Source organism: Limanda limanda, chromosome 5 (genome assembly GCF_963576545.1).
Source record: "Limanda limanda chromosome 5, fLimLim1.1, whole genome shotgun sequence".
Taxonomy (NCBI): domain Eukaryota; kingdom Metazoa; phylum Chordata; class Actinopteri; order Pleuronectiformes; family Pleuronectidae; genus Limanda; species Limanda limanda.
The window spans coordinates 23,174,463-23,192,399 of NC_083640.1; the positions used below are offsets into that span (position 1 = coordinate 23,174,463).

General features: G+C 40.3%; 1 protein-coding gene across 1 annotated transcript; it reads right to left on the reverse strand.

Moving 5' to 3' along the window:
- Window positions 1–482: 482 nt before the first annotated feature.
- psat1 (phosphoserine aminotransferase 1) lies at window positions 483–5,256 on the reverse strand. Its single transcript, XM_061071109.1, has 9 exons — window positions 5,177–5,256; window positions 3,837–3,897; window positions 3,619–3,688; window positions 3,279–3,484; window positions 2,012–2,184; window positions 1,696–1,865; window positions 1,388–1,516; window positions 956–1,093; window positions 483–789 (listed from the first exon to the last, which is right to left on the reverse strand). Exons 1-9 carry the CDS (start codon window positions 5,231–5,233, stop codon window positions 687–689), a joined length of 1,107 nt encoding a protein of 368 aa, XP_060927092.1. The 5' UTR covers window positions 5,234–5,256; the 3' UTR covers window positions 483–686.
- Between the last annotated feature and the right edge of the window lie 12,681 nt (window positions 5,257–17,937).

Here is a 17,937-nt window from a genome sequence, read left to right on the forward strand (position 1 = left end):
CTCAGAGTTTTCAGTTTAGTCCGACCAAAATAATTAGTCGTCGATCAATGTGAAAATGACAATTTTGATACATGATTAACCGTTTGAGTCATTTATTGAGCAGAAAGCCCAATGATCTGATGGTTCCAGACTGAACTCATCTTGTGTTCTGGGCACTTGTGATTGATGTTTGTCCTTATGTGACATTTTAAGATAATACTGATGGTTTCTTTTATCAGTGATATAAAATAAAAACAATTCTGCAGTTTGAGTTATAATGCTTCTGACAGCTTGTCCCATAGACTGTAAATAGAGACTGACAACATGGCTCCACTTCCTCCCATCATCCAGAAATGAAGCTCAAATATCAGAGATACGAACGACGGCAAAAACAGCACTTAAGAAAACACACTGCAAAATGGAAGTATCACCAAGTGAGATTTACTGGAATGTAAACTTGTTTTTAACAAGTAACAATAATTAAGGAAACTATAAAAGCACTTTCAGTCATAACATTTGTTAGAGCTTTAATTCTACGAAACACAGATGTAATTAAGACATTTCTGGTCACTTGAAGGGGTTAAATCTATTCAGGAAGAATGAATGTGTGTTACTTAGCAGGAATCGTTTTACAGATCCAACACAGATCTCACACTTTATAAGATTGTTGAAGTCATAAGAAGCCACTGGGCGACCTGAGGTCTGTTCTATTGGTGCTCTTTGAGGAAATCCTTCATGTAGGCAGCCAGGGTCTGAGTCTCCTCCACTGTCACAGCGTTGTACAGGGATACACGAATTCCTCCAACTGACCTGCGGGGGGGAGACAAATTGTCACGTTTGAGGGCTTGAAATGCAGAAGCAGCACTGTAGCAAGGAAACAAATTGACATAATATTTCATGTAGGACTCAATATCTAATATAACTCATGTAAGTTTTCACAAAACAACCAGAGGAGGCCTGTGCTCGACAAACTGACCTGTGACCTTTCAATGATAGCATTCCACGTTTGGTTGCTTCGTCCAGGAACTTCTTTTCCAAAGCTTCATCTCCCTCTTTCTTCCCCAGACGAAATGGGATGTTCATGCGGCTTCGACAGGACATGTCTACAGAACACCTGGAATAAAACAGTAGCTCTAATATGAATCTGTCATTTCATTGTTCGAATCAGTTTCATCACCGTCAGTGTTTACTTTAGTGTGTGTGAGGATTTTGTCCAATTCTGAAAATCCCTGGTTCCATGCACAGACTGTAAATAAAGATGTTGATAATAATGTGGCCATTTTCTACAAGAAGTGTCACACTGTGTTGGGATTTTTTTCTTTTTTTTATGTATTTTATATAATTTTTTCAAATGGCTCTTATTTTGAAGGTGTTTCTCCAGCAAAAAGTTAAAAAAAATTATGCTCACGTATAGAAACCGTTAGAGGCGTTGATGATGTCATAAATAAGGGAGGACTTCTTTTTGTTGAGCGTTTCCATGGCAGCACTGCCGCCGTTGTTCTTGATCCAGTCCAGCACCAGACACATGATGTAGATACTGAACAAAATGATGGTGACAGTTAAAAACACACGTAATGCACTTTTTTGTGAAGTTAATTGACAAATTAAAACTGTTAATGTTTTTATTCCCAAATAGTTTTGCACAGTAATGTTTATTTTACAAATGTGCTCAATCTGTAGGAGATTGTGATGCAACAAAGCGAGCAGCCTCTGTACCTGAAGCATGGCGGTGTGTTGTAGAGGGAGTTACTCTCAACCTGCACCTTGTAGTCCAGGATGATGGGACACTCCTTCAGAGTGTGGCCTAACAAGTCCTCACGCACGATGACCACGGTCACACCGGCAGAGCCCACATTCTTCTGAGCTCCGGCGAAAATCAGCCCATACTGCACAACACAAGAGGAAACAATGCCACGGAGATTTGATGTTATCAATGCTAATAACAGGTATTATTTTCCCTTATTCTTATATTTTAACATGAGAGATGAGAGAAGGAGCTGAATGTTTGATTCAGCGTCATTCTTGTCCTCACCTTGGACACGTCCACAGGTCGGGACAGGAAGTTGGAGGACATGTCGCAGACGAGGACCGCCCCGTTTGTTTCGGGCGTGAAGTTGTACTCCACGCCGTGGATGGTCTCGTTGCTGCAGTAGTACACGTATGAGGCCGAGGGGTTCAGAGTCCAGCTGCTGGGGTCCGGGATTTCTGCGAAGAGAGAGAGAGAGAGAGATTGAAACAAGACTTACGTGGTGAAACCAGAGTGAAGAGTCGACAGACACGCTGGTGACGACGTGGCTGAACGGTAATATGCTGATATCAACAAATATGAGTTAAACATACGAGTTCAAGGAGTTAGTACAGTCATTTTTGCTAATTAACAAAGGCAGCTCTTGCCCACCAAAGATTATCTGAACAGAATTGGAATAAATCAAATAGCTGTCGAGCCACTTCTGTAAAAAACATAAATGTCAACCTGCTGGTGGCGCTAGAGGACATGTCAGAGAGAACTACCTCAAATGACAGAAATCATCTTTGAGAAAAAAACGTCTTCCAGAAATGTCATTGTTGAGAAACTTTAGTCTGATTCAAGCTATGTGACTAAACCTGAATCCAAACACACCTCTCAAAACCCTCCTGCAAAAATCCAGTTTAACCAGTTACTTTTAAAACCTGTGATATAATCTACACTAATCAAGTGTTGTTTATCTGGTATCTTTTCAATTCAGATAAACATCCAGATTCTATTGGGATTTGTACGGCTGCAAACTACAATTAGCTTCATGACTGATTCATCAACAGATATTTTAACAATTCATCCTTTTCTATAAAAAAATACATAATTTTCAGATTTTCACTTTAAAGGTTTCAGAAGCTGGAACCTGTGAAGAAAGTTACTTAATATCAAGCAGCCCATCAGAGGACATAGAGAAGTGATGAATTAATGTTGTTCCCAGATGAATGTAATTCCAACACAATGTAAAAGTGTCTTTACGCATCAGGATTAACAAGTAAATCCAATGAAAAGAAAACAGGCACAACAATGTGCAGGAGGCTGCTCGCATTCCAGAGCCTTTCACTGGGCCTCTGCTCCTATTGGCTGGTTACATAACCGCCTGGACTCGCAGCCAGAGAGCTGCCGTAACACACCCTGAATGACAATGACCAATTCATACGAGGGTGAACTGTGTGCGACACGGGGATGATTAAAGCTTCAGTGTGTTGGACTTAGGTGAATGGGATCTACTGGCAGAAACTGGATGTAAAATAGTCCCTGTGATGTTTTCACTACTGAGACTTACTCGTGTAACTGTCCAGCTTCGGGTGGATGATGTTGGCTTTGCCGTATTTCTCCGCTTCTTTCGCCGCCTTGGCCGACCACGTGCCGGTCACCAGGTAGTCGGCACACCTGTCCTCCTTGAGGCCAATCAGGTTGAGCGGGACGGCGCTGAACTGCCCGGAGCCGCCGCCCTGCAGGAACATCACCTTGTAGTTGGAGGGGATATTTCTGTGAAAGGCAACAGGTGCCAGTGTGAAAAAAGGCATTTACAGAGCAGCCATCACAGTAAACTAACTTAAACCGACTGATTCTGTACTAAGATACAGAGGGTCGTGTTAATGTGAATATTAAAAGTCACTTACAACAACTCACGCAGCAGACTCTCTGTTTTGTCCATGATTTTGCCGAACTCTGCCGAGCGGTGACTCATCTCTGGTTCGATCAGAAATTTAAAAAAACCACGAAGGAGGAGTTACTGCACATCTGTTATTGCATTAGCTTTAATCTATAGGTGTCCCTAATAAACTTGCAACTGTATATAGTCCGGTTTCATTATCATTCTCATGGATACTATACTCACCCAGAACACTGATGCCAGTGCCACTGTAGTTGATGAGCTCCTTCTGTGCCTCCACCAGCACCTACAACAGGCCACAGCAAGTATATCAAAACATGGCATCGAGAGAGGATTAAAAAAGATCAAGTTTGAACAGCAAGAAGAAGTCATGTGTCTGAAAGAGGTGGAGAGAGCTCAGAGCTTCCGTCTGACCCAGATCCAGATGTTCCTGAGAACTCAAGTGGCTTTTGTAACTTATTCTCATGAATCTGACAATTCTCCTTTTCAATCAATCACTTACTCAAGAGTCAGTCACATGTAAAAGACATTGTTCATTATTGACACAGACAAAAGTTACCCACATTTGTAAAGTTGGAACAGTAAAGATAAGCTATTGGAATAAATACATGATCTTTTAAAATATTAAATAAATAAATGATATCAAAAGTCAAAAGCACTCAATCCAATAAAGAAGAGATAAAGGTAATAACACTATTCAGCATCGGTTTGGCATTAGTCGGTCACATGACAAGGGCATGAAAAGCTATTAACAAATATGTTTTTTTAAATGTTAATATTCACATAAAATAGAGGACCCGGTAAAGTCCAGTTAAAAGAAGTTTAAGGAAGCAATAACATCTGAAATTATTCATGGAAACTATTAGAAACTATTCAGTTTTTATCTATTTTCTGATCTCCGTGAATATCTAATCTAAAACCAATTCTGCAGGATTTCACAGAACTCAATCTGCAGAAATAAGTCTTCACATCCTCAAGTTATGAAGTTGGAACAATTAACAGATCGTGTAAATGGTTGAAGATCATTTTTCAAAAGAGAAACTTTGCAAATACATCTTTTTCACAAACTACTGTGAATAAAGTAAATATGTAGTATTAGTATTACTTTTTTTACCATGTGCATCTGTTAAATTCCACTTGTGCTTTGATCTGAACAGATTTTTTTTTATTGTTAAGCAATAAAACTTGATGACTTTGATCTGAAGTTGGTCTCTGGGGGGTTTTGCTGCCCCCTGCAGGCGCATGTGTGTCAGCGAGTCGCAAACAACCGGTTCTCCAACTAAACGGACCGAGGCTGATGCAACTCGTCGCTGTGTTTTCATGCTCCGCTGCAGATGCACCACGCGAGCCAGATGTGTGCCCCCCCCCCCCCCGCACATCTGCACGCCACGGTCATGTGTAATCTCTGTAAACGTCATCATCGATCAAGCCGAGGCTCCACGTGAGAGGCTCGAGGTTCGAGGATGCCGACCGCATGAATCAGTGCGTTGCTCAGCGACGCGTCAGTTTCTATAGACCCACTCTCATCCGAATCGGTGACGACACTGGCGTTGCACAGAACTTACAGATTGCGGGAGTTTCGCGGGTCCAGCGTTAAAGTTGATTGGTGTTTTCTGCTCCATGATGAAGAGAGACGTGTCCTGTGGTCTCCTGCAGCAGGCTGAGGAAGAGGAAGAGGAGGAGGAGGAGGAAGATGGGTGTGTGTCCAGCTCCTGAGCTGCTGCGACCATTGGCTGCGAATCACTGGTTACACTGGTTCGTCAAATGAGGCGTTCAGGGACACGCTAGTTATTCGGCTTTGTTGAAAGATGCGTTCAGGGGCTGCTCGTTATTCTGTAAACGTCACTTAAAAAACGTGGTACATCTTTTCCCCATAGACTGCTTTTCTCCCAGTGCTGCAGCAATTCATCTGATAGTTATTTAAAAGACAAACGATCAATCAGCAGCTGTTTCAATGAACAATTTACTGTTTCATCTTCTGGATTCTTGTGGCTTAATTATGTTGATTTAAATATTATGTAAACGATTTATATATACTGTATACAATGTATAAACAGTGTATATTGTTCATATATACTGTATTTTATTTATAAACATACTTTATATAATCTATAAATACTTAATAATATTTATATATAATGTATATGCACAAACAGCACTTATGTACATTATATATGTATAATGGTACTGTACATACTGTACTGTATACTATATATATTTACCGTTTAATATTCATAACATTTTGTATACTGCTGTGAATATATATACTGTATATAAAAACATACACAATCTACTGCTGTTCCCACTTTTCTGTGTAATTTGCAAGTAATTCATTAATCTAGTGGTTATTTGAAAGACAGTCGTTCAATCTGCAGCTGTTTTCAAATTCATTTTATAATTTTATCATCTTTATATCCGTATCTAATTGTGCGCTACGCAGACAAACACACACACACACACACACACACACACACACACACACACACACACACACACACACACACACACACACACACACAGACAAGTATGTATACAAATACACCTTTACTCATATTCATGTTGTATACAATGACACAATAATACAATTTATAACACAGATTTTCAGACTATCACCTGAAGGCAACACATCGACATCAGCAACCAGAGCCTTCCAATTGGCTGGGGTCCCATGTCTAATTATTAAAGTATTATTCAAGCCTCAACAGAGACATGAGACAGACAATGGTCTCAAACTGTGTAGAATAGAAACTGGAGAGCTTTCTCTCACTGGTAATTCAGGTCTTACACAGAGGCAGCAGCCTTTGTCTTTGCTTTCACATGTTACACAAGATCCACTTATGGAACAGCAGGAAATTAAATCCAGGTAAACTGTGACGAGCCTGTGTCCAACATTGAATAAAACAAATAATACACACTTGTAACAATTTATTCATTTAAAAAGGGAAAAAAATGGATTCCATGGAGATTCTAGTGCGTCCCACATTACCAACAGGACATCCTCATGTGCAGCAGCAAACTCTTTCAAAGTAAATGGAGAGTTTCCCTCCGTCGTCCAGTGAACTGACAGTTTCAGTTCAGCTCAGTCAGAAAAGTGTGACTGAGATAATTCAGCAGCTTGTGGAGGTCACGAGAGGAATCTGACTGTTACTGTTTGCCCCCTTCTAAGAGATCACATGGTGTGTGTGTGTGTGTGTGTGTGTGTGTGTGTGTGTGTGTGTGTGTGTGTGTGTGTGTGTGTGTGTGTGTGTGTGTAAAAACCTGACACTTACTGGTGTTCTTTGTACTTGTCTATAGTTGTCTGTAGGATTACAAAACAACTGACCAGGTTTCTGCTAAACTTGGTGGAAGGCTGTGGTTTGGGTCAGGAAAGAACTTTTTTAGGTTTTGAGTCAGGGGGCCAATACTCAAATGCAGGGGCATTTCTAGGATTGAAAGAAAGGGGGGGCTTAGCCCCTAAGGATGTTCAATGTTTGCGCACAGCGCGCGCCAATTTTTTTTGGGCTCATTTGGGGCTGCGGATATCCATTGTTTCAGACAGTTCATAGATTGGTTCAATCAGAAAGACTGTGATTTTTCTCTGTATCTTTGCTTGCATTCATTCAGTGTAAGATAACAGAAGAAACAGAATTTCAGGGTCATTGTGAAATTTGACAACACAAATATGAACTTTTCTCAAATAGAGAGAAATAATTTTCCTGCTTGTTAAGGAAAGACGGATATACTAGTTTTGACTAGCATTAACTGATTATAAACATCAACATTCTATAGGCACTGATATTATTGTTTTAAAATACTAGAGATAGATATTAATGCAAAGAATAGAGAGCTGTCAATAGTTATTTCTTACATTTCAAATTTGCTCGTTCACACTCTTGCTCACTGGAGAAATGTTCTAACAAAATAGCTAGCTAGCTAGCTTAGTGTTAACATAGCTCATTACAATATTCCCTTTCATTTGCCTCAAGTAAACCTAAATTCAAGCAGGTAACAATCGTTAACAACTACAGATAGCCACATTCTGTAACCACCTGTACTTACAATTTCATTCCATGCATCATTTACTATGAGCTAAACTCCTTGGCTGTAATCCTGCTGTCTTGATGAGAGACGTTACTTGACAGAGTGAGAAAGCCAGCGCAGCAGCGATACAGACTCCCCAAGGTCCTAGTGCCCGGTCTTTTATTGTTAAGTATGATGAGAGGCTGTTGGATTGTAATTTGAAGGGGGAGAAAACATACAAAGCAGAAACGCACTCACATATGTAGCATGTTAGAGTTATAAATAACTTGTCCATGTGTAAAACAATAGTTTATTTTTTTTTAAAAATTATTATTATTTTTTTTTTTTTTAAATCCCAATAATTATTTGGGGGGGCTGAACAACATTTTAGGGGGGCTTCAGCCCCCCTAAAACAGGCCTAACGACGCCCCTGCTCAAATGTAGATTTTAGGCGTATTTCAACATTTCATACATTTTTTAGGTAATAATTCCTGAATCTGATGAAAAGAATCAAGCATGTTTAGGTTTGAGCACAATTTTGTATGTGTTTGTGTGTGTGTCTATACATATATGCCACACAAACAGTGGACCGGACTCCTCTCATCTCCAGGACAAACTATAATAAACAATGAAATGTCAACGACTGTGAATTCATTTTTTGATGACATTTACATTGCTCTCCGTATAATAACCTTATCCCTACCTTATTTTGTATTTCAGTTCTACTTTGTCACACCTGATCCACTTAAGGACTTAATCCTGATTGCTTCGGATCGGGTGCGTGAGAGTTAGATGGAAAAACAAGTTTGAGGACATAAGGACCTTCAGCACTCAATTGAAAATCCATCTATAAATGTGCTGATGAATGAAATGTCCGTACATTTCATTTTTCACTCCAAACTTTTGTCATTCAAACACCTCCTGCAAACTTAAATGTGGATTTCTGAGTTGTGAACTAAAGTATATAACGCAATGGTTTTAATATCATATATATCACCAAATTTATATAAAAAATATATCTGTTTCCGGTTAAGTATTGGCATTCTCATGGTGTCTTTATTTCACATTTAGGACTTATAGTTTTTGAATTATAGTTGTTTGAGTGGTGCACTCAGAGTTGAGATTGGTCTCTTCCCAGTGGGGAGAGAACAGGTGCATTCAGTTAGTGAGCTTTAAAGAGTTTTAATAATATAATTAAATAGCATTAAATAACATTATACAATATTTAGTTATTATTCACAACATTATTATTTCAAATGTAAATCAAATATAGTCATAGAAAAAAAGTATTTACTAGATTTAAATGATTGCAAAACTTCCTCATCAGTAGGTGGTTCTATCACCATAGCAACCAGATGCTTATATTTGAAATAGAAGATTAGTTTGATTGACAGGGACACTCTCTCAATACCTCCTTTGATGTTGTGATGAACAGGATGAATCTGATTGGGCAATTTTGATAGGAGACCTCTGATTGGCTGTTGATTGCCTTAAATACTGTTAGAGTTTAAAACAGGTGCTATTGCCCTCTGACCTTGACTGAGGTAAGTCATGTCTCACTCTCTCTCTGTATTTACCCAGCATTCTAACCAATACAAGTCAGGCTCATAAATTAAGTTTGAAATTAAACCACTGGATAATATGAAGTTGCTGCTGTTACCTGCTGCTGTTACATGTTGATAATGTGCGGTTTTCTGTTGCTTTTATGACAAATGTGGGAACATTGTTGCTGGCTTGTTTTGTGTTTCCTGCTGCTTATCTTAATGAGTGATGCATGATAATGTGATGCTGAGTAGCGTTAGGTCGCCTAGGCCAGGCAGAGCGAGGCATTGTGGAAAAAACACCTGTAGCACCAGGATATTTTCACATTTCACATCTTATTCTACCAAACGATGTGATTTTTTTAAACATTGGAAAGATAAACCCTGGTGTTTAACTTTAGTATTTAAGACAAAGAGAAAAAAACAACAACTGCCATCACTGCCAATCAAATTCAAATCAAAGCATTTGGTTTCAATGGTGATTGATGAGGGAAGAAGTTTTCCCAGGCATTTATTTAAAAGAATGCTTTTTTTTGGTTAATGTGGAGTTTGAATGTGTTTAAGGACAAGCTGATGGGAGCTTTGGCTAATGCTAGGAGATCATAACATGAGGTGTGTAGTTCCTTTAAGGAAAAGCCAATCCCTCTCCATTGGATCTAATGTCATTTCAGAGAAAACATTTCTGGAAAGAGCATCAACTTGCATAACTCGCTCCCACGGTCCCATTTTTTTACTCTCACAAATCTCAAATATATATGTGTGTCCGGCAAAGTCTTGGAATTCTCACGGTGTCTTTATTTCACAGATAGGACTAATAGTTTTTGAATTACAGTTGTTTGAGTGCTGCACTCAGAGTTTAGATTGGTCTCTTCCCAGTGGGGAGAGAACAGGTGGATTCAGTTGAGTTTCCGTGGCAACCAGATGCACTTTCTCTCTCTCTCTCTCTGATTGGGCAGTTTTGATAGGAGACCTCTGATTGGCTGTTGATTGCCTTAAATACTGTTAGAGTTTAAAACAGGTGCTATTGCCCTCTGACCTTGACTGAGGTAAGTCATGTCTCACTCTCTCTCTGTATTTACCCAGCATGCTAACCAATACAAGTCAGGCTCATAATTTAAGTTTGAAATTAAACCACTGGATAATATGAAGTTTCTGCTGTTACCTGCTGCTGTTACATGTTGATAATGTGCTGTTTTCTGTTGCTTTTATGACAAATGTGGGAACATTGTTGCTGGCTTGTTTTGTGTTTCCTGCTGCTTATCTTAATGAGTGATACGTGATAACGTGATGCTGAGTAGCGTTAGGTCGCCTAGGCCAGGCAGAGCGAGGCATTGTGGAAAAAACACCTGTAGCACCAGGATATTTTCACATTTCACATCTTATTCTACCAAACGATGTGATTTTTTTAAACATTGGAAAGATTAACCCTGGTGTTTAACTTTAGTATTTAAGACAAAGTAAAAAAACAACAACTGCCATCACTGCCAATCAAATTCAAATCAAAGCATTTGGTTTCAATGGTGATTGATGAGGGAAGAAGTTTTCCCAGGCATTTATTTAAAAGAATGCTTTTTTTTGGTTAATGTGGAGTTTGAATGTGTTTAAGGACAAGCTGATGGGAGCTTTGGCTAATGCTAGGAGATCATAACATGAGGTGTGTAGTTCCTTTAAGGAAAAGCCAATCCCTCTCCATTGGATCTAATGTCATTTCAGAGAAAACATTTCTGGAAAGAGCATCAACTTGCATAACTCGCTCCCACGGTCCCATTTTTTTACTCTCACAAATCTCAAATATATATGTGTGTCCGGCAAAGTCTTGGAATTCTCACGGTGTCTTTATTTCACAGATAGGACTAATAGTTTTTGAATTACAGTTGTTTGAGTGCTGCACTCAGAGTTTAGATTGGTCTCTTCCCAGTGGGGAGAGAACAGGTGGATTCAGTTGAGTTTCCGTGGCAACCAGATGCACTTTCTCTCTCTCTCTCTCTGATTGGGCAGTTTTGATTGGAGACCTCTGATTGGCTGTTGATTGCCTTAAATACTGTTAGAGTTTAAAACAGGTGCTATTGCCCTCTGACCTTGACTGAGGTAAGTCATGTCTCACTCTCTCTCTGTATTTACCCAGCATGCTAACCAATACAAGTCAGGCTCATAATTTAAGTTTGAAATTAAACCACTGGATAATATGAAGTTTCTGCTGTTACCTGCTGCTGTTACATGTTGATAATGTGCTGTTTTTTGTTGCTTTTATGACAAATGTGGGAACATTGTTGCTGGCTTGTTTTGTGTTTCCTGCTGCTTATCTTAATGAGTGATACGTGATAACGTGATGCTGAGTAGCGTTAGGTCGCCTAGGCCAGGCAGAGCGAGGCATTGTGGAAAAAACACCTGTAGCACCAGGATATTTTCACATTTCACATCTTATTCTACCAAACGATGTGATTTTTTTAAACATTGGAAAGATTAACCCTGGTGTTTAACTTTAGTATTTAAGACAAAGTAAAAAAACAACAACTGCCATCACTGCCAATCAAATTCAGATTCAAATTCAAATCAAAGCATCTGGTTACAATGGTGATCGATGAGGGAAGTTTTCCCAGGCATTTATTTCAAAGAATGCTTTTTTTTACCAGTGATTTTTTTGGGTTAATGTGGAGTTTGAATGTGTTTATGTACAAGCTGATGGGAGCTTTAGCTAATGCTAGGAGATCATTACATGAGGTGTGTAGCTCCTTTAAGGAAGAGCCAATCCCTCTCCATTGGATCTAATGTCATTTCAGAGAAAATATTTCTGGAAAGAGCATCAACTTGCATAACTCGCTCCCGATGTCCCATTTTTTTACTCTCACAAATCTCAAATATATATGTGTGTCCAGCAAAGTCTTGGAATTCTCACTGTGTCTTTATTTCACAGATAGGACTAATAGTTTTTGAATTACAGTTGTTTGAGTGCTGCACTCAGAGTTTAGATTGGTCTCTTCCCAATGGGGAGAGAACAGGTGCTGTCAGTTGAGTTTCCGTGGCAACCAGATGCACTCTCTCTCTCTCTCTCTCTCTCTCTCTCTCTCTCTCTCTCTCTGCCTCTCTCTCTCTCTCTCTCTATATATATATATATATGTATATGTCTCAGTCTCTGGGTCTCTCTGTGTGTCTCTCTCTCGCTTAAACCAGCCAGTCTGTCTCTCTCCCTGTGTCTTTCTGTGTCTCTCTATCTGTGTCAATTGTTTTATATTGTATGTTTGATAGATCAATTTCACCTGAATCTTACACACTATTTTATCTTGTCACCTGCAGACATAAGTCATTTGACTTCAAGATCCAAACGAGAACGGAACCTTCAAACAAGAACAGAAACTTCTTCTGAAAATAGAGCATCAACTGTACCAACAGCTTCATCAACAAATAGATCTGCTCTGTTGTAAACCATGCAGCAACCAGATATCGTGATGAGCCTCAGAGCCGAACTCCTGCGAGCCAACACGGAGAATATGGCTTTTAAAAATGGAACTTTGTCTCTGAAGGAGCAGGTGGACCAGCTGCAAAACCAGCTTAAAGACAAAGATGATGTCACAAAGAAGGAGATAAAGAAACGGCGTGATCGCTTCAGGGCCTATCTTGATTGCATGGCTGAGCTCACTGAGTGTCAGGCCAAGTCCAAGAGTATGGAGGCACGTCTGCACCAGGAGCCACCTCAGCCTGAGACAAGCTGTAGCAGTGAGGTGGAGAAGGAGAAGGAGAAGGAGATCCAGGCTCTGAAGGAGCAGGTGGAGCAACTGGAACATCAGTTGATTGACAAAGATGGTGTCATAAAGAAGAAGATCAAGAAACGGCATGGTTGCTTCAAGGCTTACATTGATTGCATGGCCGTGGTCACCGAGTGTCAGGCCAAGGCTAAGAGTATGAAAGCAAGTCTGCACCAGGAGCCATCTCAGCCTGAGACAAGCTGTAGCATCGAGGTGGAGGTGAAGGTGGAGAAGGAGAAGGAGAAGGAGAAGGAGAAGGACAAAGAGAAACAGAAGGAGAAGGAGAAGGAGAAGGAGAAGGAGAAGGAGAAGGAGAAGGAGAAGGAGAAGGAGAAGGAGATCCAGGCTCTGAAGGAGCAGGTGGAGCAACTGGAACATCAGTTGATTGACAAAGATGGTGTCCTAACGAAGGAAATCAATAAACAGCGTGCTCGCTTCAGGGCCTACATTGACTGCATGGTCGAGCTCAATGAGTGTCAGGCCAAGGCTAAGATTATGGAGGCACCTCTGCACCAGGAGCCACCTCAGCCTGAGACAAGCTGTAGCAGTGAGGTGGACAAGGAGAAGGAGAAGGAGAAAGAGAAAGAGAAGGTGATCCAGGCTCTGAAGTAGAAGGTGGAGCAACTGGAACATCAGTTGATTGACAAAGATGGTGTCATAACGAAGGAAATCAATGAACAGCGTGCTCGCTTCAGGGCCTACATTGACTGCATGGCTGAGCTCACTGAGTGTCAGGCCAAGGCTAAGAGTAAGGAGGCACGTCTGCACCAGGAGCCATCTCAGCCTGAGACAAGCTGTAGCATCGAGGTGGAGGTGGAGGTGGAGAAGGAGAAGGAGAAGGAGAAGGAGAAGGAGAAGGAGAAGGAGAAGGAGAAGGAGAAGGAGAAGGAGAAGGAGAAGGAGAAGGAGAAGGAGAAGGAGAAGGAGAAGGAGAAGGACAAGGAAAAGGAAAAAGACAAGGAGAAGGAGAAAGAGAAAGAGAAAGAGAAAGAGAGAAAGAAAGAGAAGGAGAAGGAGAAGGAGAAGGAGAAGGAGATCCAGGCTCTGAAGGAGCAGGTGGAGCAACTGGAACATCAGTTCATTGACAAAGATGGTGTCATAAAGAAGGAAATCAATAAACAGCGTGCTCGCTTCAGGGCCTACTTTGACTGCATGGCTGAGCTCACAGAGTGTCAGGCCAAGGCTAAGAGTATGGAAGCAAGTCTGCACCAGGAGCCATCTCAGCCTGAGACAAGCTGTAGCATCAAGGTGGAGGTGGAGAAGGACAAGGACAAGGAGAAGGACAAAGAGAAACAGAAGGAGAAGGAGAAGGAGAAGGAGAAGGAGAAGGAGAAGGAGAAGGAGAAGGAGAAGGAGAAGGAGAAGGAGAAGGAGATCCAGGCTCTGAAGGAGCAGGTGGAGCAACTGGAACATCAGTTGATTGACAAAGATGGTGTCCTAACGAAGGAAATCAATAAACAGCGTGCTCGCTTCAGGGCCTACATTGACTGCATGGTCGAGCTCAATGAGTGTCAGGCCAAGGCTAAGATTATGGAGGCACCTCTGCACCAGGAGCCACCTCAGCCTGAGACAAGCTGTAGCAGTGAGGTGGACAAGGAGAAGGAGAAAGAGAAAGAGAAGGTGATCCAGGCTCTGAAGTAGAAGGTGGAGCAACTGGAACATCAGTTGATTGACAAAGATGGTGTCATAACGAAGGAAATCAATGAACAGCGTGCTCGCTTCAGGGCCTACATTGACTGCATGGCTGAGCTCACTGAGTGTCAGGCCAAGGCTAAGAGTATGGACGCAAGTCGGCACCAGGAGCCTGCAACAGGAGCCTGAGACAAGCTGTGGCAGTGAGCTGGAGGTCAACAAGGAAAACCAGGTCAACCTACTGGAGGTCGAACAGCGGAGGCCGATGGTTAAGCTCATTGACAAGAACCAGCTCCTCACATGCGAAACCCAAAAAGAACTCTCTACATCGGCTGCCCGGGCTTGCGCACTACAAAAGAAAAGGAGCTTAGGGAGAGTCAGGTGCTGTAGGCGAAACTGCAGCAGGAGACAACTCCAACTATGGGACTGAGCTGCAGAAAGGAGGAGGCCGAGATGAGCTGGAGGAGAGAGAAGAGGTGGAGAAGCACTGACCTCACCCACTCTTTCCCTCCTTGCCCCCGCCTCCCTCACCCTTTTCCTATTCCTCAAAACAAACCCCTCCCCTGTTCTCCCTTTGTACATATTTGAAATGATTTAATGATGTGAATGTTGTAAATATGTTACATTTTGCGAATAAATATAACTAGAACAGTAACATCTACCTCTGTCATTAATCAATTAACACAGTGTTGGAGTGTAACAAATCAGTGTGATTCATTTAGTTTGTTACTATTCATAGCAACACAGCACAGCAACAGAAGACAAACAATGTTTCTTAACTTTTTTACATTTGGTCTAATCTATATAGATAGATAGATAGATAGATAGATAGATAGATAGATAGATAGATAGATAGATAGATAGATAGATAGATAGATAGATAGATAGATAGATAGATAGATAGATAGATAGATAGATAGATAGATAGATAGATAGATAGATAGATAGATAGATAGATAGATAGATAGATAGATAGATAGATAGATAGATAGATAGATAGATAGATAGATAGATAGATAGATAGATAGATAGATAGATAGATAGATAGATAGATAGATAGATAGATAGATAGATAGATAGATAGATAGATAGATAGATAGATAGATAGATAGATAGATAGATAGATTACCTTATTCATCCCTGAAGGGAAATTAAGTCGTCATAGCAGCCGGTATATTTGAATACAATGAAATACAATACAATGGAATAAAATAAAAAATATTGAGGTAGAAAGAATAAAAACGGAAACACAAGATAAATAGGTAGATGAGGTGCAGTGGCAAGATGATGGTAATAGTACTGATGATATGATGGTAATGTTATTGTTAAACAGTATATAAAAATAGTACAGTATATATAGTAGATAAAATAACTTAATATATATTTATATATGATAGTAATTATACCAATATAATAGCAGTATATAGTAATAATGGCAGCAACAGTATATATAATAATAGTAAATATAATAATAATGAAAATTCCTTCAGAATACGTAAATTTTCACCACTTTCTAACTTTCTGCAAATTTTGGTAAGAAGTTGAGCATGTTAAAGCCCTCAAAAAGCCAATTCATTTGCCTGAATAATAAGAAAAAAAATAGCAGGCTTCCTGTTTTGTTTTTCCAATTGCATCTAGAGACTTTTTTGTTTGTCTGGTCATGATACACCTGTGTATTGATTTTTGTGAAGATCGGTCAATGGGAACACCTTCCGGGGGTTGTCGAGTCCGGTCCTTTCAGGACCAGACAGCGTGTTCGTTGATTCGAGGTTCAAGTGGGAAAGGTAAATAATTAGACAAGTCCAGTGTTCAAAAGTCTCACAGTAATACATTTATTGTATAAGAACAGTACTTACAGAGAATCTCTGGAGTTCTGCCGGACACGTCACCAGGTCCCTGGATCATGTCACGAAAGAAAACCCCAACTTTCACAAGTCCACAGTATAAGTAAAAACACCCAGAGTGCAACACAGAGTCGGTTCTTTTGTTCAGGACACTCAGTAATTGGTCAGATGTGTACTGTCTCTCAAGGTGCAGTTGTTGCAAGTACGTCATTGTTGAGAGAAGGTCCAATCTACCAGGTGTCTCTCGATATTGTGCCTTTATCAAGAAGGGAGTTTTTACAGTGGAGAGACCCAGTAGATTGGACTTTAGAGGAGGATTTCATATGATTTTCCCATAATAATTCATGAAATGGTTCTTTGTTATAGTCCAGGAGCATCCTCTCTCCTTCCTGAGAATCCGTGCTTTCATTATCTCAAATCTCAAGATGAATTTCCTTCTCACGCTTTTCCCAAATTGCACTTTGCAGTCAGATTAACACTCAAATGTTTGCACTCTGTGTTTGACCCTGTATCTGAGTCCAGAAATTATATATCACTCCAGGATAAAATAAACAGTTGTAATATTGTTAATTCTATAGACTACACAGCTAATATTGATTCACAGGATATAATGTAGGTAAAATATAGTAGAGTATATTCATAAGGTAGTAAACAAAACATAGATATCTCAACAGGGTCTCAGGCTGTCTCGGGGGGCACCGTTGAGCCATTTTGCGACACCCATTGAAAATTCCTTCAGAATACGTAACACTTTACGTAACACACGTAAAACTTTCTAACTTTCTGCAAATTTTGGTAAGAAGTTGAGCATGTTAAAGCCCTCAAAAAGCCAATTCATTTGCCTGAATAATAATAATAAATAAAATTTCTAGGGCTGCAAAACAGCACTGGGCGGGCCCGAGCACATGCATTTTGAAGCGTTGCATGCGTTTTGCCTGAAAATAATAATAAAGAATGATATTTGACCGGCTCAGCATCAAAGGATTCATGGTCGATGTATGTACAGAACATCGTGTTTTAATAGCCAGAACATCGTGTTTTCATGGCGTGCAATCAAACTTTGACGCCACGCCACGGTCACACCGTGTGACTAAAAAAAAATGCGTCAGTCAGTTTTTATCTCCATCTTGTTGTGATGACACTCATCTCAATTTGACGTTGATCCGATGAAAACCCTGGTACAAGTACATCAAAGTAAAAATGTGGAATATGGCCAAAATGGCCACTAAATGCAAGATAGCAGGCTTCCTGTTGTGTTTTTCCAATTGCACCTAAAGACTTTTTTGTTTGTCTGGTCATGATACACCTGTATATTGATTTTTGTGAAGACCGGTCAATGTGGACACGTTCCAGGGGTCTCGGGGGCACCGTTGAGCCATTTTGCGACGCCCATTGAAAATTCCTTCAGAATACGTAAATTTTCACCACTTACTAACTTTCTGCAAATTTTGGTAAGAAGTTGAGCATGTAAAGCCCTCAAAAAGCCAATTCATTTGCCTGAAGAAGAAGAAGAAGAATAATCCTTACAATAACAATAGGGTCCTCCTACTGACCTTTGATCAGTGCT

Excerpts from the sequence above, each read along its gene's own strand:
- psat1 (XM_061071109.1), bottom strand. The coding sequence starts at position 5,233 with ATGGAGCAGAAAACACCAATCAACTTTAACGCTGGACCCGCGAAACTC. Across the intron at positions 3,485-3,618 it reads AGTCTGCTGCGTGAGTTGTT|AAATATCCCCTCCAACTACA; the intron begins GTAAGTGACTTT and ends TGCCTTTCACAG. Across the intron at positions 1,517-1,695 it reads AACACACCGCCATGCTTCAG|TATCTACATCATGTGTCTGG; the intron begins GTACAGAGGCTG and ends CATTTTGTTCAG.